The sequence below is a fragment of the Canis lupus genome, chromosome 30 (assembly GCF_011100685.1).
Source record: "Canis lupus familiaris isolate Mischka breed German Shepherd chromosome 30, alternate assembly UU_Cfam_GSD_1.0, whole genome shotgun sequence".
NCBI classification, from domain to species: domain Eukaryota; kingdom Metazoa; phylum Chordata; class Mammalia; order Carnivora; family Canidae; genus Canis; species Canis lupus.
This window is the reverse complement of record NC_049251.1, coordinates 15,756,923-15,780,713: the sequence shown is the minus strand read 5'-3', so window position 1 is coordinate 15,780,713 and position 23,791 is coordinate 15,756,923. Positions and strand designations below refer to the sequence as shown.

The window sequence follows — 23,791 nt, the reverse complement described above, 5'->3', positions numbered from 1 at the left end:
TCTTGATTCCATAAAGGCACCAACGGAACACTTGTATATAGCAAGCTAACAGGTGATCAAGAAGGAGTAAAAAGCAATAGGCAACAGACATGACCAACATTATGGATCAGAAGGTGGCTGCAGGGGCACCCAGGTGGCTCAGTCAGTTAAGCTTCCGACTCTTCATTCTGGCTCAGGTCATGGTCTCAGGGTCATGAGATCGGGCTCCCCACTCAGAGAGGAGTCAGCTTGAGATTCTTTCTCTCCCTCTCTCTGCCCCTCCCCCTACTCGTGCTCCAAATAAATAAAACCTTAAAAAAAAAAAAAAAGGTGACTCCAAATGAGGTCAAATCAAAATTTTAAATACAAGCCTTATGCAAGAGAGGTCTTCCTCCAGTGGCTACTTAAGGTCTGTTCTTAAGGCTTGGCTATTCCAAATAAAAGAATCCGTCCCCTACAACAGATAGCCTAGATTTGTGCTGAATACATTTATCAACAAAGAACATGCTATTAAAGTGTAGATCAGGGATCCCTGGGTGGCGCAGCAGTTTGGCGCCTGCCTTTGGCCCAGGACGCGATCCTGGAGACCCAGGATTGAATCCCATGTCGGGCTCCCGGTGCATGGAGCCTGCTTCTCCCTCTGCCTATGTCTCTGCCTCTCTCTCTCTCTCTGTGACTATCATAAATTTAAAAATTTAAAAAATAAATAAATAAAAATAAACTGTAGATCAGTCTGTCTGTTTAATCTCTGATAGGAAGTCACACAGACCTTTCCACAAAAAGGACAGTGGTCTCTACAGTTCCAAATGCCTCTTCCCTGTGCTCTTGGGAGCTGGTCTAACCACTGGACTCAGAATTTACCATCAGTCAAAATGTGTGATCAGGATGGAAACCACCATTTAAACCTCCACACAAAAAGAGGTCATTTTATTCACCAACAACCAGGCACAGTTTTGTACCAAAGTTAAAGGCCCTAACGCAAAGCACAAGGGTCGCTCATCTTTAAAAGATGTAATTTATCCTGATAATATAAGTTCACATGTACTTCCAATTCTTCCTAATAAAATTTACTCCAAATTCATAGCAAATTAAAAATTCCATAATTAGTTTAGCACAATTCTGTCCCCTTTTTTACATCTAAATGAGCTACTTCACTTCCGAGAAAATATCAGTAAAATATTAACCGTCCTCTAAGACACCAGATTTTTGCACCCCAGTAATTCATTTCCCCCTCAATGATTTTCTCAATTGATTCCTTTTCATCATCTGTTTTACACATTAAATATATTTTTCAAACGAACAGATGTTTAAAGAAGAAAACAAGATGCTTGCAAATAAATAAAAATTACTCATCTCCTGCTGTCCCTCAGACATTCAGCTTATAGCCCAGTAGCTGAACTGAGCCCAGACTCCTATCATCCAGGCTGAAAAAATTTTCTGATTGTGGGATTCTGGGATAATTGAGGTCCAGGCTGGCAAAAGGTTATTTTGCAACTTAATGATTTGAAAGAAAAAAACAAAACAATAAGTTGTGATATGCAGTCACCCCAAACTATCTTTCCCATGGAAGATACTGGAAAAAAAAGGAAGTGTTGTGGAGGCATCTTTGGAAGATCCTAAAATCAGGGCATCAAAGCCAACTGTGGCCTGATATAGAGAACAACAGGGTGCCCTCTTATGTGATTCTCTAAGATCCATGCTTTACCACTATGCTGGACTCAAATTATCCAGTCCTTTATGGTCCTCAATAGACTTTAATGGCATATTTTCTTATACTTTCTCATTTGAATAGTTTCTGAAAGCTGTGGTTTCAAAACTGAACCTAAAGCAAACTGAATGTTGTTTCTAACTGGCTACAAAACCCATAGGAATTGTGCCAAAGGGCTTGTTTCCCTCAGCATCCTGGTAGTTTCCAGAAGCTTGAAGACTTTCTGGGTAAATTTATTCACTTTTGAGTCTCCAGAGTTGCTCTGTCACCACCTTGTCTGCTGCAGATGAAAATGGACTGGGCAGCATCAGCCATATGATCTGAAATCATCAGGGTTCAAATTTCTCAGAAAATGATAAATGCTATTATAAATAGCCTTCTGCCCGAGTCAGTGGCTCTTGTGTTCACACATCAAGGGGCTGCCCCAGTAGCTGGTCAGCAGCTGCCGAGCTATATACACTCCCAAAGTCAGAAAGGTCCTGTCTGCAGTGTTCCAAACTGGTCTTCAGTATGCCCTTTAGCATATGCCATAGAAATTCAGGGAGAAATCCTCAAGTTAGGAGACCAATATAAGCTTCAGACTAAGAAAGAAAAATAGGTGAGCCATGTTTTCCCTGTGACAACAATAAGACTATAAAAATATAGATCCTTGAGCTATTGCACATCAGAGAAGCAATGCAAGACTTAGGAAAATCAAAACCCTAGAATCCCCCAAATACTTTGTGATGACTGGATTGGAAATAATGTGGAAGGGTTGGCCAAAACAACAAAAGCAGCCTCTGCCTTATTATAAGCATGATCTACAAAACAAAGGCTAGGGCAGATGAAAGATGCAGATTATAAAGAATGCTCCCTTTGATCCTTTTATCACTGAAAAGTACATTCATATAACTAATTTTCCAGGCACCCAATACAGATTGACTAAAATTTCCTACTTTAAATGAACTGATTGGACCATAAAGCACTTAGTAAGATATAAGGCACACACACAAAAAAAATGTGGGAGGGTAGAGGAAGATGCAGTAAGACCCAACTTTGCTATAAACTACAAAGAATCCTTGCATGCCTTGTATTTTAAATCAATTTTATTTATTTCAAAATATTTATATATTATACACATGAGTATTAAGTTAATTATTACAGAATATTTTGAATTTAGGGACAGGTTGTATCTCTCTAATCCCAGACCAGCACAATTCCAGGCATCTGGTAACTTCTAATACATGATTGTTGGATTATTTGTTTTAAAATATCAATCCAGACTGTTTATTTTGTTATTAAATTAATGTTAGAAAACTTCAGTTATGTGAAACAAAGTATAATAATAAAGAGATGGTGTTTACCCAATTATAAAATATCTCTTTTGAATGAACAAAATACGGTTTTTATGAAATAGCCAAATTTTAAAATAGAATTTCCCGAGGCACATAAAACAATTTTCAGTTACTTGTGAGACAGCTCACTTATGTATATTATATATATATAAATATAAGCTTGCCAGTAATGTAATCTGGAAAGACTTCTAGCTTCTGCTCTACAGCCTAGAATCCTCTGGCTAGAATCTCTCAGGAAAATAGACCTTCCAGAACAATTTCTATGACTTTTATAGCCAAGTTAGAAACACTTACAGATTACTTTAGATTACTTTAGATTCAAAACACCACAGACTTCAAATACTGTTCAAATGAGAAAGTATAAGAAAATACAACTACAAGTCTATTCGAGAAATGTAAGCCACTAAAGGCTATGAAAGACCAGTTGTTCCTACAAATGGCATATATGTGTAGCAGGGGGAGGGGACATTGGAGAGGACAGTAAGTGGAAGAGAGAAGTGAGAGCCTAATAGAAGTGCGCCCCTAAGCGCAGATGAAATGGGCCTCTCCCTTTATTTGTCAGAGTGTGAAGATTAGCCTCAAGATCATGGGGAAAGGAACATACAAATATGGGTTTACACTTCATTCTTCCCTGACTGGTCAGGAGAATGGGTACAAGAGGCTGAGCAGCTTAGCTGTGGAATAAAGTTTGAAAAGACTTCTGAGGAGGATAGCAAATTAACTTTTCTAATCTTTGTTAGCCTATTAACATTTGTCATTCATCTTCCTTAATAGCTTGGACATTGATGCAGCAATGAGGTCTCTAATTTCAGCAAGTGTCAAAACAGAAAGAAAAGGCATTAACTATTCTTTCTTAAGTATAACCAAGAAAACCAGTAACAAATGAGCTGTCTCCCATATAACTGACCTGGTTTCAAAATTCTTCTAGTTTCTCAATGAATCCTACTTTACAATTTAGCTGTTTCTTAAAATTTATATTTTGTTCATTTAGTAGAGTTATTTTATAATTGGACAAGCTTCATCTTTTTCTTTCATTATTATTCTTTGTTTCACATAATTGAGGTTTTCTGATGTTAATTTAATAAAAATAATAAACAGTCTAAATGCATAAATGTAGTTTCCTTCTCCCTCCGTGGTCCTTTCTTTGGATGCTAAACTGATTTTCTCTTAAAGAACAGGAAAAGGCTCAACTGAAAAAAAAATCCCTCTTTTCATTCCCTCTTCTCCCTACTTGGGTCATATAGTAGCTTCTTACACATTGTCCCTAGAGGCTGGCTACCTAGAGATGTCTTTTGAATATAGTCTAGTTTAGATCACCTTAAGATTTCAGCTTGTATGGCATGTGTTGGTGAGGATGTGGAGAAAGAGGAAGCCTTTGCACTGTTGCTGGGAATGCAAGCTGGTGCATTTAACCTTTCTAAAGGTTAAAAATATGTGGTGTACATATATACAGTGGAATATTAGCCATCAGAAAGGATATGTAAATATCCATTTGCATCAAGGTGGATGGAACCTGGAGGGTATTATGCCGAGTGAAATAAGTAATTGACTTAGAGAAAGTCAAATATCATATGCTGAATATAAGAAATAGTACGAGGGACCATAAAGGAAGGAAAGGAAACTGAATAAGGAAAAATCAGAGGAAGACAAACCATGAGAGACTCTTAACACTGGGAAACAAACTGAGGGCTACTGAAGGGGAGGTCGACGGGAGGATGGGGTAACTGGGTGACAGGCCTTAAGGAGGGCACTTGATGTGATGAGCACTGGGTGTTATACTATATGTTGGCAGATTGAATTTAAATAAAAATAAAATAAAGGTTAAAAATAGAACTACAATCCAACAATCACATTATTAGGTATTCACCCAAAGAATACAAAAACACTAATTCAAAGGGATTCATGCGCCCCTGTGTTTATAGCAGCATTATCTACAATAGCTAAGATATGGAAGTGGCCCAAATGTCCATCAATTGATGAATGGGTAAAGAAGATGTGGTATGTATGTATGTGTACACACACACACACACACACACTGGACTATTACTCAGCCATAAAAAGGAATGAAACCTTGCCATTTGTAAGCACATGGTTGGAGCTAGAGAGTATTCTAAGTGAAATAAGTCAGATACCACATGATTTCACTCAAATGTGTAATTTAAATGAGCAAAGTGGGGAGAGGGGAAGAGAGAGAGAGAGAGAGGCAACCCAAGAAACAGACTTAACTATAGAAAACAATCTGATGGTTATGGGGTGGAGGGAAGGTGGAATAGGTGATGGGGATTAAGGAGTGCACTTGTGATGAGCACTGTCTGTTGAATGGAAGTATTGAATCACTATATTGTATACCTGAAACTAATATTACACGGTATGTTGACTAACCGGAATTTAAATAAAACCTTTTTAAAAATTAAACTTAAAAAAAGATTTTAGCTCGTACGTAATGCCCTAGGTATGTGGACATTGAAATCCTTCATTAACTCAATCAGTTAGTTGCCTTTTCACGCAAATAGTTTCCAAGCAGGCCTTCAGGAAAAGCAAAGAAATTTTAAAGTGGACCAGGGAGTAAAGATTGTCTTTGGCCTTGTTCCTCTTTGCACCCATTTCAGCTTCCCTCTGCCCTCTTCTTTCTACTAAAGGCAATGAATCTTCTCAGGCTTCCCAGTCATAGTTACATCTGCTCCACTGGTGTTAACATTTTTATTTTATTTTAATTATTTATTTATTATTTTAGTCGTTAACATTTTTTTTATATAGTGATTCAACACTTCTAATTTTTTTTAAATTTATTTATGATAGTCATACAGAGAGAGAGAGAGAGACAGAGACATAGGCAGAGGGAGAAGCAGGCTCCATGCACCGGGAGCCCGACGTGGGATTCGATCCCGGGTCTCCAGGATCGCGCCCTGGGCCAAAGGCAGGTGCCAAACCACTGCGCCACCCAGGGATCCCCTAGTCGTTAACATTTTTAAAGGGGACAGGGAAGCGTGGAGATGATCATGATTCTTAAACAAAATAATACTCTCCCCAAAGTTGAGTTTATGTACCAGTGCCCCAGGCCTCTCCAGGATCCTTTGCAGCACAGCCAGTGCCTCCTCTGCCTGGCCTAGTGCAATGGTCATGAAGCTTCAGGAGCAACCAAGGCTTAAGAGTGTCTCATTTTTCATTTGAACCTTTCTACACTTTTACCATCTACAGCTCTCTATTACCCATATTTGTCTCCCAATTTTAAGCACCCTATATCACCACTATCTTTTTCATTCTGCATTCTTCTCTCTTCCCGCTTACATCCACAACACAAAAAAGCATGAGAGCTCTTGAAAGTGGAGTTCAGACATCATTGTCACATACGAGACAAACACCCTATTGAAAAGTATTTGCTGGCTCATGGAAGGAATGGCATCAATGACTGCATCTACTTTAGTTCCTGTGGGCTATCCTCTGAGGTTGCTCTGCCACTTAGGACCTTTGTAACTGGCAACCAGTGGGAGCATCTGAAGACTATCTGCTGGTTATAGTGGCAGCAAAGAAAAAATTAATTATATAAAAAGTTCAAGGACCAGACAACTATTCTGGCCAATATTTACAACATGCCAAAAGGTAATGTTTCTATATTGGAAACTTGGTCCCTATATGCTTAAGTAGAAACTAATTTTGATGCTTAGCAATTGACTTTCCAAATAAAAACAACTGTATAAAAAGGGAGTGCACTCCTTATATTAGACAGAACTGAATTTTCCTCAGAAAAACAATACAGCAGATGAAAATGGGCTAGGCAGAAATAGTTTAAGAAATAAAATGTTTAAGTGTTAAATTCAAAGTTATTAAGAAAGGAGCTTCCAAAAACAAATAAATGAAATAATAAATAAAAGGTGCTCTTCCCCTTTAGGACACAGCCCTAAATCTTACACTGGAACCCATTTTTTAAAAAGATTTTATTTATTTATTCATGAAAGACACAGAGAGACATAGAGACATAGGCAGAGGGAGAAGCAGGTTCCCCATGAAGAGAGCCTGATGCTGAATTTGATCCCAGGACCCCAAGATCATGATCTGAGCTGAAGGCAGATGCTCAACCACTGAGCCACCCAGGTGCCCCTGGAACCATATTTTAAAAAATATATCGACCTGGGGCCCCTGAGTGGCTCAGTCAGGTAAGCACCTCCTTTCGCTCAAGTCATGATCCCAGGGTCCTGGGATGGAGCCCCACATCAGACTCCCTGCTCAGTGGGGAGGCTGCTTTTCCCTCTCCCTCTACTGCTTCCTCCCCCTGCTTGCATGTGCACACTCTCTCTCTCTCAAATAAATAAATAAAATCTTTAAAATATGTATATATACCTATGGACTGCTAGAACAGAAAAAGACACCGGAGATCATAAGACAACAGTCCAAAATCACAGAGCTCAGAAGGAAAAGTGGCAGAGCTAGAAACTCAACCTTCCTAACTTCAACTCAGTTGTCCCACTCCACACACTGCCTCCCCGCCTCAGCAAGGTTTTGTTCAATGTTCCAACACCACACACTATGACAAACAAAGCCTCCATTATTAAAGCTTTAAAGCCAACAGAGGAAAATAGATTAAAAAAAAAAAAAAGACCCACATTTCATATCTGAGTAAACTCAAAGGGAGAGAAAGAGGTGTGGCAAAAACACTGGATCAGGAGCTAGGCTTTGCACAGACTCATTACGCTAACTTGTTCAAATCACTTAACCTCTTAGTGCCGTCTCAGATATCAAAGGCCCCTGCCTACCCTCCTGCCTTATGGTACTGTGAGATCATTCTGCCCACACAATGTGAAATCTGGCATCCCAAAATGTGGCTTTTACAGAAATGAGGAACGTTTCTCAGGCCAAAAACCCAAGAGTCGTTTGATTCCTGTCTTTCACCTACAGAGCAACGTTATGAATCTTCCTTCAAGGCGCATCTGGATCATCAGATCCTTTAGCACTTGCACTGCCACCTTTCTCCACCCAAAGCCAGAGTCCTGCCAATGGCCTACAAGGCCCATGTGGTATGCGTCCCCACTACCTCTCTTACTTCATCACCTGCTACTCTCTCCTTTACTGCCCTCCAACCTCCTCATACATGGCAACCACATCCCCACCTTGGGGCCTATGCACTTGCTGTTCTCATTTCTTCACTTCCTTCAGGTCTCTGCTCAAACATCATCTCCTCAGAGTTCCTAGAAAGATTATCCCCCTAACCTTGGTGCTTTCTATCCCTTCTATTTTCTTTTTCATAGCACTCACTACCACTCAATTTATTTTTAATTGTCACCTCCTTCTTTCCCCAGGAGAATGTAGGCTTCAAAAGAGCAAGAGCTAATTGGCCATCCCAGGAAGAGAAAGTTCTTTAAGGGAATTCCAGAAAGCTGACAAATGCCCCTTCACTGCCTTTCAGGTGGGGTTCAAACTATCCTACTACCTTCCTGATCTCTGCACAAATCATTCCACTTCCTCTAATTTCCAGAACTGAACAATATTTGTTCCTTCCATTCACTGGGCCCTTGATACTTTCAGAAAAGAGCATTTGTAACAGAACAAGCTCTGGAAGGCTTTTTGGCAATTAGTGAGCAAACTCTGACGTCAGCAGAATGATCCTCATCAATGCTATGTTCAAGTCTCTCTCCAAGTTGGGTTATACATGCCATTTGTGATCACTGGAGCTAGCTGATTTAAACTTTTCAGGCTGGGAGTGTGGCAATGAGTGAGGCAAGCCATAGGCGCCAACTGGTTAATTATATTTTCATGACTAATTGCAGGCAGCTCTGTACTATCTTCTTACAGTGGAAATAATGTCACTGTAAATGCCATTTGAGGGTTCTCCCAATTTCCCTTTCAGTTCTCCCAAGGTCAATGAAATCCCTTCTGGTAAAGTAACCATTTTACTCCTTTCTTTATCCTCATTCTCTAACAATTATAAGGAAGCTGTTCTCAGGCTTTGTGAAAGAGTTTTCCTCTTTACATTTCTGTCTCAATCAACCATTTATAAACCAGGCTTTCGTCAAATCCTTAATTCTCCAAATTGCCTAATCTAAATCTGGAAGGCAGAAAATGCTGGCTTTCTGAGTAATTCCTTCAGTAAGGAGAATACACTCCCCTGTCCCTGAATACACTCCCATCAGGTTTAAGGCCCCCATGTCTGTTTTCTCCTTTCTTTTGAATAATTCTACTAAACTTTGGACACCATATAGAAGATGCTGGCAGGGCCACCATTGCTGTAGATAGCACTGATTAAAATATGATGAGAAAGTAACAGCAGGGTCCATGTCTAAGAAAAGCTCCTTGAAATACCAAATCATCCTAAGATGGAAAGATGGGAGAACTGATTTCAAACCAGGAGCCTCATAAAGTGGTGGAATCAGGTCTCCGATCTTTCTGCCTCAGATATTTAGGAGAGAACGAGTTCAGCTCTGTATATGACACCTCAGAGAGGAAGTGGAGAAGGCTCTCCTTTCACTTAGAAGGTTATGAAAATAATGCCTTTTTTTTTTCATTCATTTAAACAATTTCTTTGGCAGTGTCGTCCCCCCCCCCCCCTCGCACCTCCACCCTGCTGCTCTCTTGGCCTCACCGACAGATGTCCACTAGCTGATCCACCTCAGGGCAGCTGCACTCGTACATGTCCCGGCAGCTGGCATGGCTCTGGTTCATTAACTCCCCCAGCAGCTGAACCATGTTGTCAGGGGCTTCTTCACATATCTTCTTAAACTGGAGCACCCGTGCAGCCTCGCTGTACACATGCTTTGCCCGCTGGTAGAGTTTGAAGGTGAGCACTTAGGAAGAAAGGGAACAGGGAACAAGGTGAGAAATATTCAATGGACAACCCAATGCAAAGAGAACTAGTCATCAAGGACTTCCATTTCTATCTCCATTATCAATACCTTAAACTTTAAATAGGTTTTTCTTTCATGGAAAGAAATGAAGAATTTTTATACTTTCTAGATTATCCACAATGACTCTAACTTCAGTTATAGAAACATGTCCTATTGCAATGGCTTTATCTATAATGCTTACACATTCCCTTGAATAACAACTGGGACCTCCTTACCATTTTCAACCTTGCTGAAGTGGCTGAGCTGGTGCTGTGGGCCTGGGGAATTTGTGATTATATGGGAGCCATTTAGCCTACTAGAAAGAGTCAGGGCTGTGAATCTAAAAGTCTGTCATTTCATCTCAGCTCTGTGAAAATTAAGCTGTATCCAGCTGCTACCTCTATAGAGTTCCATTTCCCCATCTCTAAAACAAGGTTGAGAATTACTTCCAGGCCTAACATTTTGTGATTCTATGAAGATCTCCTTCCAAGCATTCCTCTCCCCACCCCATGTTGTTATATATTGTAAAGAGGATGCTAATTGTGACTGTTACCTTCTGTCTGCACCCCCAATTCTACTCTCTGCTCTTCTCTAACCTGCTTTCTGCCTCAGGAGGCTGACCTGTATGATTACCCTCATGGATTTCCCTGCCATCTAGACTAGGGAAAGACAAACCACTGAGAAATGGGGGGAAGAGAGTAGTAGGTCAGATTTATTCCCCAGATTTCTTCCCCAGCTCCCTCCTTTTTTTTTTAAGATTTTATTTATTCACGAGAGACATACAGAAAGAGGCAGAGACATAGGCAGAGGGAGAAACAGCTTATTGTGGGATTTGATCCCAGGACCCAGGGATCACATCCTGAGCCAAAGGCAGACGCTCAGCCATTGAGCCTGCCAGGCATCCTGTGAACAGCCATTCTTAGGATTTGTGCAAAGTTTAGTAGTTACAAGAGTGGGACTAACTTTCTATAAATTAATAAAAAATTAAAAGTTTTCTTTCAAACATTCTCAATTCAGTCATATGTGGCATATTAAACACAGTTAACTTCTTACATCAATAGGATGATGCAAATTCATATGAATTTTCTTGTTCTCTTTCAAAGAGGACCTAAATTCAGTCATCAAATCTAGTCAGTTCTTTTGCAACATGTCTTGTAATCATCCCCCTCTTATATTGCTACTGTCATTACCCAAATTTACACTTTTATTACTTTTCCCACTTGAACTATTTTACAGTGGTTTCCAAATCAATATCCCTATCTTAATCTCTCCTCCTACCCACTTTGAGGACAACACTGCCAGACTGAGCCCCTACCACACAGCCTTACTCATGTTACTGCCCCAAACTTTTACTGCCTTGCCAGTGTTTCCCATAATCCAGATTCCTGCTCTTAGCATAATCAGTCCCACCAGGAAGTCTTCCCTCCAGCCAAACTCCTCTACTTAGAGTTACCCAAACAGTCCTCACTTCTCAGGATTCTCAGCAGCCATACAGAAATAGTTTCCTGCCCTTTCTCTCTGTTTCTATGCCCTGAGAAGCCATGATGGCGCCAGCTGGAAACAATCTGGGGACTCTATACCACTCTTGCCGTCCATGGCACTCACTGATGCTCACCAAACACTTTCCGTGGTAACAGTCTATGTCCACAAAGTTCACCAACTGCCTAAGACAGAAAGCAGGTCTTCTAGTTCCATGCATTCCACACTATAGCCTTTCACCCCAGAGCACTTTCAGTAGTGCCTCTTAGGACAGGAGGCACTGTTGATGATGGTATATGATTAGGACTTCATTTTTAATCCTAGTTCAAAATCAAGTTACCTCCATATATCCATTGTCGCTCAATAATACTAATAATGATAATAATAATAAATGAGGTGCCAATACTCACAGCTCACAGCTTCCTACAGTTTTGAGGCTGAGGAAATGGGACAGCAAGATACCCTTTGCTACTGACTCTATAACTGACACTAAGTATGGATGAAAAACATGGAAAAAGAGAACTTACAAGTTAAATGTAGGTAGGAATAAAAACACAACATGTTTTGCTCCACCAGTAGTCAGGTCATGTTGAGTCGGCCCACGCCGCAATAACAAACCCACTGAAGAAAGGGAATAGAGGGGAAGGGAGAAGAAATGGGTAGGAAATATCAGAAAGGGAGACAGAACATGAGAGACTCCTAACTCTCGGAAACGAACTAGGGGTGGTGGAAGGGGAGGAGGGTGGGGGGTGGGGGTGACTGGGTGGCGGGCACAGGGGGGTACTTGATGGGATGAGCACTAGGTGTTATTCTGTATGTTGGCAAATTGAACACCAATAAAAAATAAATTTATTATTAAAAAAAACCCCACTGAATTTGTTATTTCTGGCAATACATTCAGCCAAAATGGGAACATAATTTCTTTTAGGGTCTGAATATCAAAATATCCGAAAGTAAGAAAGTCTTACCAATACCCAGTACTAGAATATAGCACCACCAAAACATGCTTTCTGAAAAAAAACAGCACAGGTAGATTTAATAACAGCTCCTCAAACTCTCTGAACAGAAAAGGAAAAAGGCAGGCCATTGATTGACAAGCATGTGCTTGAGACAGTGCCAATAATTTTATATATGGTAATGTAATCCAGGTTATGGATTATACATTCTGAAAGGAAGAAAAATGACTTTAGTAACTGTAGTTTAAGACTGTTTTTGTTTTTGTTTTTGTTTTTGTTTTTAGGTCAAAGCAAAATGTTTAAAATACTAGCTTTAGGATTCTGCATGTTTCAGTTTTACCTCCAAACTACTTCACCTCTTAGAATCATAGGCCAAGTTTAAAATCAGAGCATAGGGGGGAAGGGGAGGGTGGTGGTTAAGAGGAGAATACGGATTCATTTTTACTAATGTCCCACATATGAAGAAATCATCTAGCTTCCAGGTGCACTGCTATTTACAGCTGCAGCACAGAAGGCACAAAAAGCAGCACCTACCACAATCATAAAACAGTGCTGCTTAGCTGACAAATCACTGTACTGTCTGTGTACTAATGTGCAGAGATCTTTCAAACTTTAAATTATAAAAAATTTTCAAATATACAGGACAGTAGAGGAAATATTATATAGTAAACTCTATAAGCCCATCACCTAGACTGAGCAATTACTAACATTTTGCCATATTTGTTTCAGTTGGTATTTTGCTGAAGTGTTCTAAAATAAATTATAGATGTGACATTTCATCTCTATGTATTTGATTGTACATTAAAATAAGGAAATTTCCTTACATAACATCCATATCATTGTCACATATAACAAAATTATCAGTGGTGTTTAGTATCATCTCATATTCAGCTCATATTAAACATTCCCAGTTGTCATTTAAATTTCAGTTGATTTACACCAGAATCCAAACAAAGCCCACACGTTATATTTCACTGTCATATCTAATAAGTCTCCTTTAATCAAGAACTTACAGTGATTTTTGAAACTCTGGATTCCCAATGTCATGTCTATAAAATACAGACACATTTGAGGGTCATATCCTGGAATAAAACTCAACATCCTCCATTAGGGACAGTATGTTTTAGTTTTTCTTTAGGATTACATGATCCTTTAAGATGAAATATTTTTCTACTAGGATTAAATATACTAAAATAGAAACTGTCCAGAAAGGTGTTTTATTTTTTTTAAGATTTTATTTATTTGAGAGAGAGAGAAAGAGAGCAGAGGCAGGGGAGGGGCAGGGAGAAGCAGACTCCTGGCTGAGAAGGGAGCGGGACAAGGGGCTCCATCTCAGGACCCCAGGGTCATGACCTGAGCCAAAGGCAGACACTTAACCAACCAAGCCACCTAGGCTTCCCCAGGAAGGTGTTTTATACTAAACCTTAGGACTGGTGTTTTCATTTGTGACAAGAAACATTCAGAAAGCACTGACCAGATGACCAGAACTTCACAAACCTGGCATTTCTTCTATCTATTCTCCATTGCAGAGTGTTTCACACAAGACTTCTGAATGTCTACTGAGGTCTCTTGCAGGGCATTGTGAAGGTGTGTGCCAGACTGCCATGGCCCACACCCCCCGAACGGTAGTAAGTTGGACAATAAGGGAGAAGGCAGAAAGGGCATCTGCTTTCAATTGTGATATAAAAATTTTGCCAAAGGCTACAACAGATTTGGAGACCACCCTTTGGGAGGAGAAGCAGTTCTATGTTGGCTGAACATCACAAATGCTCTCTGGGTCCGGGTTTCTGGCTTGTTTTATGCTGGGAATTCATTGGGTCTCTTGTACAGATACCAAAAAAAAAAAAAAAAAAAAAAAAAAAAAAAATCCAAGAAAATATGAAACTTTGTCCATAATAGCTTTCTTCTTTGTCCAGTTAACTTTAAAACCAGATGCTCCAATTGTCTATAAGCTCTTAAAATCCTTGAGAGCAATTATGATATTAAAAGATGAAGGAAGTTGTTTCTTACTATGTTCACCACATGCATGATTACTTCCGAGACAAATTTAAGAATATTACACCAGATACCCTTTCCCTAAAATACTACTAGTGTCCTATCCTATCATGGGAAATTTGAGGCTTCAAAGCAGGATATACCACACAGACTTTGAAACACTGACTTTCTCCAGTGAGAGTCTTGGATAATGACTGAGTCTAATCCTGAAGTCATGACACAGATTCTAAGATGTAAATGATCGTGACCATAAACATTTAAACTACAAAAGTTGCTGAATAAGTTCATTTATATAATAATTTAATTAGCTATTAGCTTTAAGCTGCCTGTTCCCTCTGACCTCCTGGCTGTGTCTTCAGGACACTCACCACTCGGGCTCCTGACCAGTGCAGGAGCTATTTTGTTGGCCTGGAATGCTCCTCCCCCTGATCTTGACATGGCTGGCTCCCACTTGCCATTCAAGTCTCAGCTGGCACAGCTTCAAGGAGACCTTCCCTCAGTTCCAATCTAGACTAACTCCCTCACATACATATTCTCTCGATCCTATTTTATTTTCCCAACACCTAACTACCATCTCAAATGTCCTATATATATATTTGTCCATCGGTTTGTGGTTGTTTCTCACCACTAGAAGGTCAGCCTCGGGAAAGCAAGGGCCTTTCTTGTCTACAGAATTTCACTTCTGTATCTTCAGCAGCTGAAATAGGGTCTGGCACATTGTAGGGGCTCAGCAAATGTTCACTGAAGGAATGGTCATTTCCTTGTCTTTGTAGCAAAACCACACTGAAACTTGGCAAAATAAACAATTATGGGACCAACGCAATAGAGAAGACCTACTATTTTGGCAATTTATGCTTACTTGTACCTTCACCAAAAAAGTGGGAAAAGTTGACTAAAAGAGGCTAAAAGACAATTAATAAGTGCCAGTGTCCGAAGTGTCCCTAATACGAATTATCACAGATGACAGAATTATTTATATTGTGTTTTGCTTCACAGATGTAGAAGAAAGGAGATTTCTGAAACAAACAAAATGTGTTTCATATGAAAGGGAAGGAAGAGAAATAGATCATCATAACCAGTTAAAATAATTTTTTTTCTTTTAGACAATCTTTGTAACATTATGGTGCCTGCTCACTTTTACCTTAAAAGGATGACTGCATAGCTTATCATCAGAACCCATCTCTAATCAATGGATCTAAAAGGGGGAACAGATAATTTCTTCTTTTGCTGCATCTTTAGTGAGAAAGAATGAGAAAGAGCCTGTGACAAAGTAACACGCTAGGCACCATTTTCCTCATAAGATCTCTAACAGCAGGAGGTCAACAGGAGATGGGGAGGACATGCCTATTCAATCGCTGAAGGAGTTCCACTGACTTAATTGCATTTTATTTTTTACTTAAGAGCCTTTTTATTACCTCATCTTCTAAAAGTGATGACAAAAGCCCTGAGTAAGATGGCCATCTAGCATCAGTCAACCAATAGTTCTTATTGAGCACCTGCTATGTGCCCCACACCATGCTCCAAATGATAAGAAAGACATGGGAATTAGAAGCCCTGGATTTGAGGAACTTAACAACTCAGCTAAACAGATTTAAAACTATGAGACCACTGTGCAGCAGATATCCAAGTGCTAGAAACGCTGAAGATGCATTAAGATGACAGGGTTTGGTGGTGGAACAGTAGTGGGAAGTACCAAAGAAGAGCCCAAGCCACAGAGCTTCCTTGCTGCAAAGAGGATGGCCAAAGACCTGAGCTGGGAACAGGAATAGTGTGCTTATAGACCTGAAGAGGGCAAACTGACCAGACCCTAGGGCAGTCTCTCGAGGAGGCTGTCCTCACACTTGAAGTTTTAACATCCTTTACTAGACATGCTACACAAAGGTTGCAAACTAACAACCCATGGTCCACGCCCTGCTACAGTGATGCCTTCTTGGCCCATGCATTGTGTTCTAAACTGGGAATTTTTTTAAAAGATTTTTTATTTATTCATTGGAAAAAGAGAGAGAGAACACAAACAGTGGGAAAGGCAGAGGGAGAGGGAAAAGTAGACTCTCCACTGAGCTGGAAGCCCGATGTGGGGCTTGATCCCAGTACCTGGAGCCAAAGGCAGATGCTCAACCATCTGAGCCACCCAGGCACCCCTAAACTGAGAATTTTTATATAAGAATCTGGATTTCTGCTTTCCCTTGAAAAATTGAAGTCTGGCAGCACTGAACCTATATTCTTGCACAAAGGTCGCTGACTGGAGCTGAGGAACAGCTAGCCCTTTTAGAAAGAATGTACATACTTTATTTCCACATAGTTCCTTCCACTCCCACTTGTCTGACACTCAGCCCATCTCACAAGTCTACATGCCTCCCTGTTCCCTGTAGGCATCTGCACACGAGACTTTTTTCCATAAAACTCTCCATTACAGGAATTCCTGGCTAGAGAGGGAAGAGGGGGTAAACCATGTGGGTCATCATGCCATAATAAGCCACTGTTACTAAAAAATACCACCCCCCACCACCTTAGATGTATTGATAGCTCCATATTGAACTAAACTCTGTCTTCTTGTACTTCTACTGATTGGTCTTAGTTCTGCTCTCCAGAGATCTGTAAACACAAGACAGTCCTTGAGAGATCTGAAGAAAGCTCTCATGTCTTATGTTTTTTTCACACATTGATGAGGATACAGTTTTCTTTTAATACTGAGGGAACACTAATGAATAAGATGAGCTCTTTACCCTCAAGAGGTAATAGTTTAACAGAAGAAAAGTGTTGGTGACGATGTGGAGAAACTGGAACCCTTACACACTGTTGGTGGGAATGCAAAATGTGCAGCCACCATGGAAAACAGTACATAGGTTCCTCAAAAAATTAAAAATAGAGCTACCGTATGATCCAGCAATCCCACTTCTGGGTATACATAAAAAAAAAAAAACCTGAAATCAGGATCTCAAAGAGATACTAGTACTCCTATGTTCATTGCAGCCCTATTCACAATAGCTAAGATGTGGAAGCAAACTAAGTGTCCACCAGGGGATGAATGGGTTTTAAAAATGTAGTATATACACATAAAAGAATATTATTCGGCCTTAAAAATGAAGGAAATTCTGCAATATACAATAACATGAATGGACCTTGAGGATATTATGCTAAATGAAACAAGCCAACAAAAGAAAGACAAGTACTATATGATTCCACTTATAGGAAGTAGTTAAAGTCATTAAATTCACAAAATCAAAGGCTGGAATAGTAATTGCCAGGGCCCAAGGGGAAATGGGGAATTACTAATCAACAGGCATAAAGTTTCAGTTAAATAAGAGGAATAACAAGTAAGATGTACAACAATGTATGTATAGTCAACAATAATATAACACTTAAAATTTGTTAAGAGGATAGATCTCATGTTAACTGTTCTTATCACAATGAAAAATAAAAAAGAAATAATAGTTTACTCGAGAGAAATCACTCAAGATTTATCAACAACAGATGCTGAGGCAGCTCCTCAGAGCTCACGTAAAGGCATGAAGTCAAGAGGTTGTCCTGATCTGGGTTAACCTGAAAGCAGGGGCTGAGACAAAGACTTGGGAGCAGGTAACAGCAATCTAGGAAGAAGGAGCAGAGGAGGAAGGAAAGGGAGACAGGAAAAAAGAAAGGCCCATAAAAGGTGCTGAACAGGTCACCACTATGGACAACTGGGGTACCAGTTGCTCAGGGGCCTCTCTAAAGAGCCATGTAGAAAGTGCCTCAGAATAGGCCAAATAGCAGATGGGAAGCCTGAGGCATTTATCCACAGACATGCCCACTGTGGCCCCCAAAGGGGTTAACTTCTCCACAGAGATGTACCTGGGCAGTGCAGCTACCTTCAGTGACTTTGGAGAATGCCCCAAGACACACTCACACAAGATGCTAATGTGACATGGGCTGATGGCAAAGCTGGAATCAGGTGAGCCAAGAAGATGGAGCACAGAGATTATGACCTTCACAGAAGAGGTGAAACCTGATGAATAGGTATACAGAAAACCAACTAAAAGGTGGGGTAAAGAACAACAAAAAAAAAGGACTGGGAACCTACAGCAGAAAGAACATCATGAGCAAAGACATGGAGAATAAAAAACATGAGGTGCTTTTAGAGAATCCACAGTACTTAGCTGTGACTTGCATGGAATGAAGACAAAGAGCAGAACCGACAGGAAACACAATGAAAGAGAAAACTGAAGCAGCAGACAGAGGCCAGATCATCAAGGTTTTGTAAATTTTCCTAAGGTATTTAAATTGTATCCTGCAGATAAGTGGTTCTTGGCCTATTTAGAGTTACAGAAACTTTTGAGAATTGAATAAAAGCTATAGACCCTCCACCCATCTGAATGCACAAATATCCAAAATTCTACATATATAGTACACCATACACACAAGATTCTGTAAAGCTATCCTTGGATCCAGGTTAAAAATTCCAGCTAGAAATAAGAAACCATTACAGGCTGTTAGCAATTATATCAGTCAGGATCCTTGTTTCTGAATAACAGAAACTAACATGGACTAACTTAATAAAAAAAAAAAAATGGAGTTTATTTAAAAGATCTTAGAGGGATGCCTGGCTCAGCAGTTTGGCACCTGCCTTCAGCCCAGGGCCTGATCCTGGAGACCTGGGATCGAGTCCCACGTCGGGCTCCCTGCATGGAGCCTGCTTCTCCCTCTGCCTGTGTCTCTGCCTCTCTCTTTCTCTCTGCGTCTCTCATGCATAAATAAATAAAATCTTTAAAAATATTTTAAAAACTTAAATAAAAGATCTTAGAGACTCACAAATTCTATTAGAATTATGCATTCCTATTCTCTATTAGAATGCAAGAAAACCAGGCTCATTTGAGTCAGAAGCCAAGGGAAGTAGGCAGTGAATAACACTGTCACAGTCACTTCACACATCTAGATATGACACTGGACTTGAGATACCTTATCAATAGACCCTGCGCCTATTTGATTCAAAGCCCCAGGCATAAGCATACCAGGAGGAGCCTAAAGGCCCTTGCTCACACCCAGGTGATGAGTGACATGGGAGAAGCAAATCCGACCCCTCAGTTCCCACTGTCTCATCAACACACACACAGCAGGTTTCCCTAGCACAGGGGCCTGGATGCTAGGTAACCAAAACTATGGCACCTGCCCAAGCGGCAGTAAAATACTGTGACTCCATTAGCAGTGAAGTTTTCTCCTCTCCAGATCAACCACCCCGCTTCCCTCTCATGATTGGATTTCAAGTCTCCTTCACTGATTATTCCTTCTAAGGGTGATTTCCCCATGTGTCCTAGGAGTCAGTCTGAGGAGTTCAGAGTATGGCTAGACCATCGTCTCCCTCATTCTCAAAACACAGAGTTTCTTCATGTAGCCTCATGTTACCAAGCTGCATAAAGGTTGTGTGGATATGTAAGAATGCAAAGCCCTGGTCGTCAGCTAACAAGCTCAAAAGTGATAAATATTTGGGGAATCAGGCTTGGGTAAAAACTTCATCCCAGGACAATTAATCAAAACAGAATAAATAAATATGCTTGTCCGGGAGAACTGGAAATCTTTCTCATGTATGTATATAATTAATCTTTCTGAGACTCTCATACTCCAAAATACTTACCCAGTATTTGGGTGAGGGGCTAAAAGCAGTCGTGTCTTTAGCTGTCTTTGCACTACCATGTAGCTGCATGCTACTAGACATTTCTCTTCAAAACAAAAAGCTCCCCTGGGCTAACCCAAAAGCTGTTTTCCAAGAACAGCGATCCAGAGGTGGATGGGGAAAACTTCAGAAATCTACTCTGGAGTCCTCTATTTTCCTATGCAGCAAAGTTATAATAAGTCTCTGCTCTGAGGCATAGAATCTTTGGACTATTTAAGTAGTAGAATGGAAAAACACTATATATTCCTCATTGAAGCTGGACTGTGGTTTCAAATTTATTTTCCTATTAATAATATTTTTCAGAAATGTGAAGTTTCTGAAATGGTCAAACCCACAAAAAATGAACTGCTCTTTTCAGTCACATTAGCATCCCATTCCCATGCTGCAAAACTAAATTAAATTAGCATTTTTACATTTAAGAGGAAAAAGTCTTTACCTGCTCTTAAAAGCAAAACCACATATAAAAAAAAATATGTATATATTTTTATATATATGCACTTTCAACACAAACCACATTAATCCATGGAAAACTACATTCCACACGTCATTTGTGAATATTTTCAAATCCACAGCATAATGCCATCTTGTCTGTGGAGAGTAAGGGCACCCCACATGTTTATAAATTCCCTTGCTCAGATTTTCAAGAGCAGCAAGAGCCAGCATTGTCTGTGTCATAATAAACTTTACTCCTCTGATCCTGAAACCTACCTTTGCCTCCCTCTGCTGTTGTCACCCTAACCTGCATTTTATACTCTGGAACACATGAGGCCCGTGTTAAGTCCAGGGCCATTCTTTTTTTTTTTTTCAGTGTGTTGTGACAAGCTTTAGTTTATTTTTTATTTTTTTATAATAAATTTATTTTTTATTGGTGTTCAATTTACCAACATACAGAATAACACCCAGTGCTCATCCCGTCAAGTGCCCCCCTCAGTGCCCGTCACTCATTCACCCCCACCCCCCGCTCTCCTCCCCTTCCACCACCCCTAGTTCGTTTCCCAGAGTTAGGAGTCTTTATGTTCTGTCTCCCTTTCTGATATTTCCCACACATTTCTTCTCCCTTCCCTTCTATTCCCTTTCACTATTATTTATATTCCCCAAATGAATGAGAACATACAATGTTTGTACTTCTCCGATTGACTTACTTCACTCAGCATAATACCCTCCAGTTCCATCCACTTTGAAGCAAATGGTGGGTATTTGTCATTTCTAATGGCTGAGGAATATTCCATTGTATACATAAACCACATCTTCTTTATCCATTCATCTTTCCATGGACACTGAGGCTCCTTCCACAGTTTGGCTAAGTCCAGGGCCATTCAGATGTCAAGACAGAACCCATGCTCCCTAATTACTGTGTCCCCTTCTAAGTGTAGTTATCACACATTGCTTCAGGAAGGCAGAGGCTGTGCTGTCTTCAGCACAGAAATAAGTGCATGCCAGGACACCTGGAGAAGTCTAAGGTCCTTGCTCATACCCAGTGACAAGTGACGTGGGAGAAACAAATCCGACCCCTCAGTTCCCACCATAGGAAGCAAGACCCACCCTCTCATCAATACACATACAGCAGGTTTCCCTAGGACAGGGGCCTGAATGCTAGGTAACCAAACTATGGCACCTGCCCAAGCGGCACTGAAATACTGTGACTCTATTAGCAGTGAAGTTTTTTCTCTCCAGACACTAGAGCCTAATAGAGAGTCTTGAATGTAACAATAAATCCCCAATAATTCTCAATTCTCAATAAATGTCAACTTTTTGCTTCCATCCCATCGGCAAAAGAACTGAAGCTGCCTCCTGGATGAGCCACACTTTATTTATGCTTTCCTCTCTTTCTTGAGGAAACTACTTTCCCATTAACTTCTCAGAATTTCACTAAAACTTTGTTCTTGGAAAAAGTGAAAGGACAAGAAGACAATTTAAAGTCATTTGAAAAGGAGCCTAGGGAGTTGGGAAGGAGTCTTGGTCAATGCAGAGCTGAATGAAGGACTGGAAAGGATCATCCTCGCCTAGAGCTGGCCTGCTCTAATATTATAACATCAAAGGGAATGGGCTCTTGTCTTTATTTTCTTCTACTAATTGAACTACATGGGGAAAATGCAAGAGAGCAAAAAGGATGAGGAGAGGCAAAGGGAAACTCATTGTTTATCTGAGAAATAAGTAGTATATTTTCATCAAAACACTTTAGCAAAAAAAAAAAAAAAAAGAACACTTTAGCATTTATTTTATTGTTGACTTCCCATAAGGCTGAATAAATGAGACAAGGATTATGCTGGCCTTCCTGACTGCTATGCACAGTCCCTACGATGGTGCTTGAATAGTTGCCCTTCAATTGAGTACTTGTTGAATAAAGGAATAAAAACTTACTCCTATTTACTTGTATTACTCATTTATTTGTCATTATGATAAAAAAGTAGGAGTTTGCCAAATTACAACGATAGATTAAGCAAGTGAGAAGCTATGTCATCCACCATACAAGGAAACCCAGTTACCTTGAGTAGGCTGTTGTGCAGAGTTTGCTTTTGAGAGGGACGCACTAGTGCAGACCAGGAAGGTGGCCTGGGCACTGCACAAGAGAGGAAAGTAGGAGGAAGCTCTGAGACATGCTAAAAGGCCTCCCCACTCTTAGTTTCCTCATGGCAAGTACTAAGACAGTAGACCCACACTACACCTGGACTTTCCAAAACACAGTGTGATGTTAGGGAAGAGAAAAGGGCACACTTTCACAATCATCTAATGAGATGTTTCTATTCTCAAGGTGCTTACCACAAAACTGGTAAGTCCTGCAGAGACAGATGAGGAGGCTGCCATTTCACAGAAGCCGGTGATTACACTGTGTGTTTATGAGACTCCCCAGGGACCAGGGTGGCAAGTGAATGCACACAGGCATGAGTTTGTTTGTGTTTATGTGCTTTTCCATAAACTGGCTCTATATACACATCAGTCTCTCTCCCTTTATCAGATTCTTTTCTCCTTTCTCCTTGTCTGACTTTTTCCTTTTGATTTGTATCCTCTCTGACCCTTTCCCCTCTTGGACTAATATACAGAAATGAAGCATATAACTTGCTATTTGTTGTTATTGAGTAGAATTTTATACTCCTTGTTCTTAGAACATTTTATAGTTTCTCACTAAAAGACTAAATGTGGGGCACCTGGGTGGCTCAGTGGCTGAGCGTCTGCCTTTGGCTCAGGGCATGATCCTGGGATTGTGGGGTCCTGTGATCGAGTCCCACATCAGGCTCCCTGCATAGAACCTGCCTCTCCCACTGCCTGTGTCTCTGCCTCTCTCTCTCTCTGTCTCTCATGAATAAATAAATAAAATCTTTTTAAAAAAATAAAAAATAAAAGACTAAATGTTACTGCTATTCCTAGGGAGGTGGTCTCTGGTCTTTTTTTTTTTTAAGATTTTATTTATTTATTCATGAGAGACAGAGAGAGAGAGAGAGAGAGAGAGATACAGGCAGAGGCAGAAGCAGGCCCCATGCAGGGAGCCTGATGTGGGACTTGAACCGGAGACTCCAGATCACACCTTGGACTGAAGGCAGGCGCTAAACCACTGAGCCACCCAGGGATTCCCTGGTCTCTGGTCTTTTTTACTTCATCAATAACCCTTGATAGAATTAAGGCCTCCCAGTGGCACTAATAGACTAAAGGTGTTCATTCTTGTGCTCTCCTATACCATTCCTGCCTGTAAACAATATGAGGAACCATCTTCCTCAAGCTTTAAAAAAAAAAAAAAAAACTCTGTAAAGGAGGAGGCAAGATAGTGGAAGAGTGGGGGTCCTCAACTTATCTGGTCCCACAAACTTACCTAGATAACTTTCAAAACATCCTGAACACCTATGAATTGGACCTGAGAGGTGAAGAGAGAACAGCTGAAATGC

At 40.3% G+C, this 23,791-nt stretch overlaps 1 protein-coding gene and 1 long non-coding RNA gene across 5 annotated transcripts in view; one reads left to right on the top strand and one right to left on the bottom strand.

The window, feature by feature from the left end:
- Nucleotides 1-23,791, bottom strand: part of GALK2 (galactokinase 2) — a 129,417-nt gene that overhangs the window by 1,204 nt on the left and 104,422 nt on the right. For 3 of the 4 annotated variants that reach the window (XM_038580382.1, XM_038580384.1, XM_038580381.1), the window contains one exon: nt 9,596-9,797. In XM_038580382.1, the coding sequence (XP_038436310.1) occupies nt 9,596-9,797 (202 nt within the window). Of the gene's footprint in view, nt 1-9,567; nt 9,798-23,791 lie in introns of all 4 variants that reach the window. The other variant, XM_038580383.1, reaches the window with a different exon arrangement.
- Nucleotides 7,752-22,929, top strand: LOC111093398. The gene is made up of 3 exons (XR_005381646.1): nt 7,752-8,033; nt 8,316-8,422; nt 22,666-22,929. It is a non-coding gene; the product is annotated as an uncharacterized LOC111093398 (long non-coding RNA).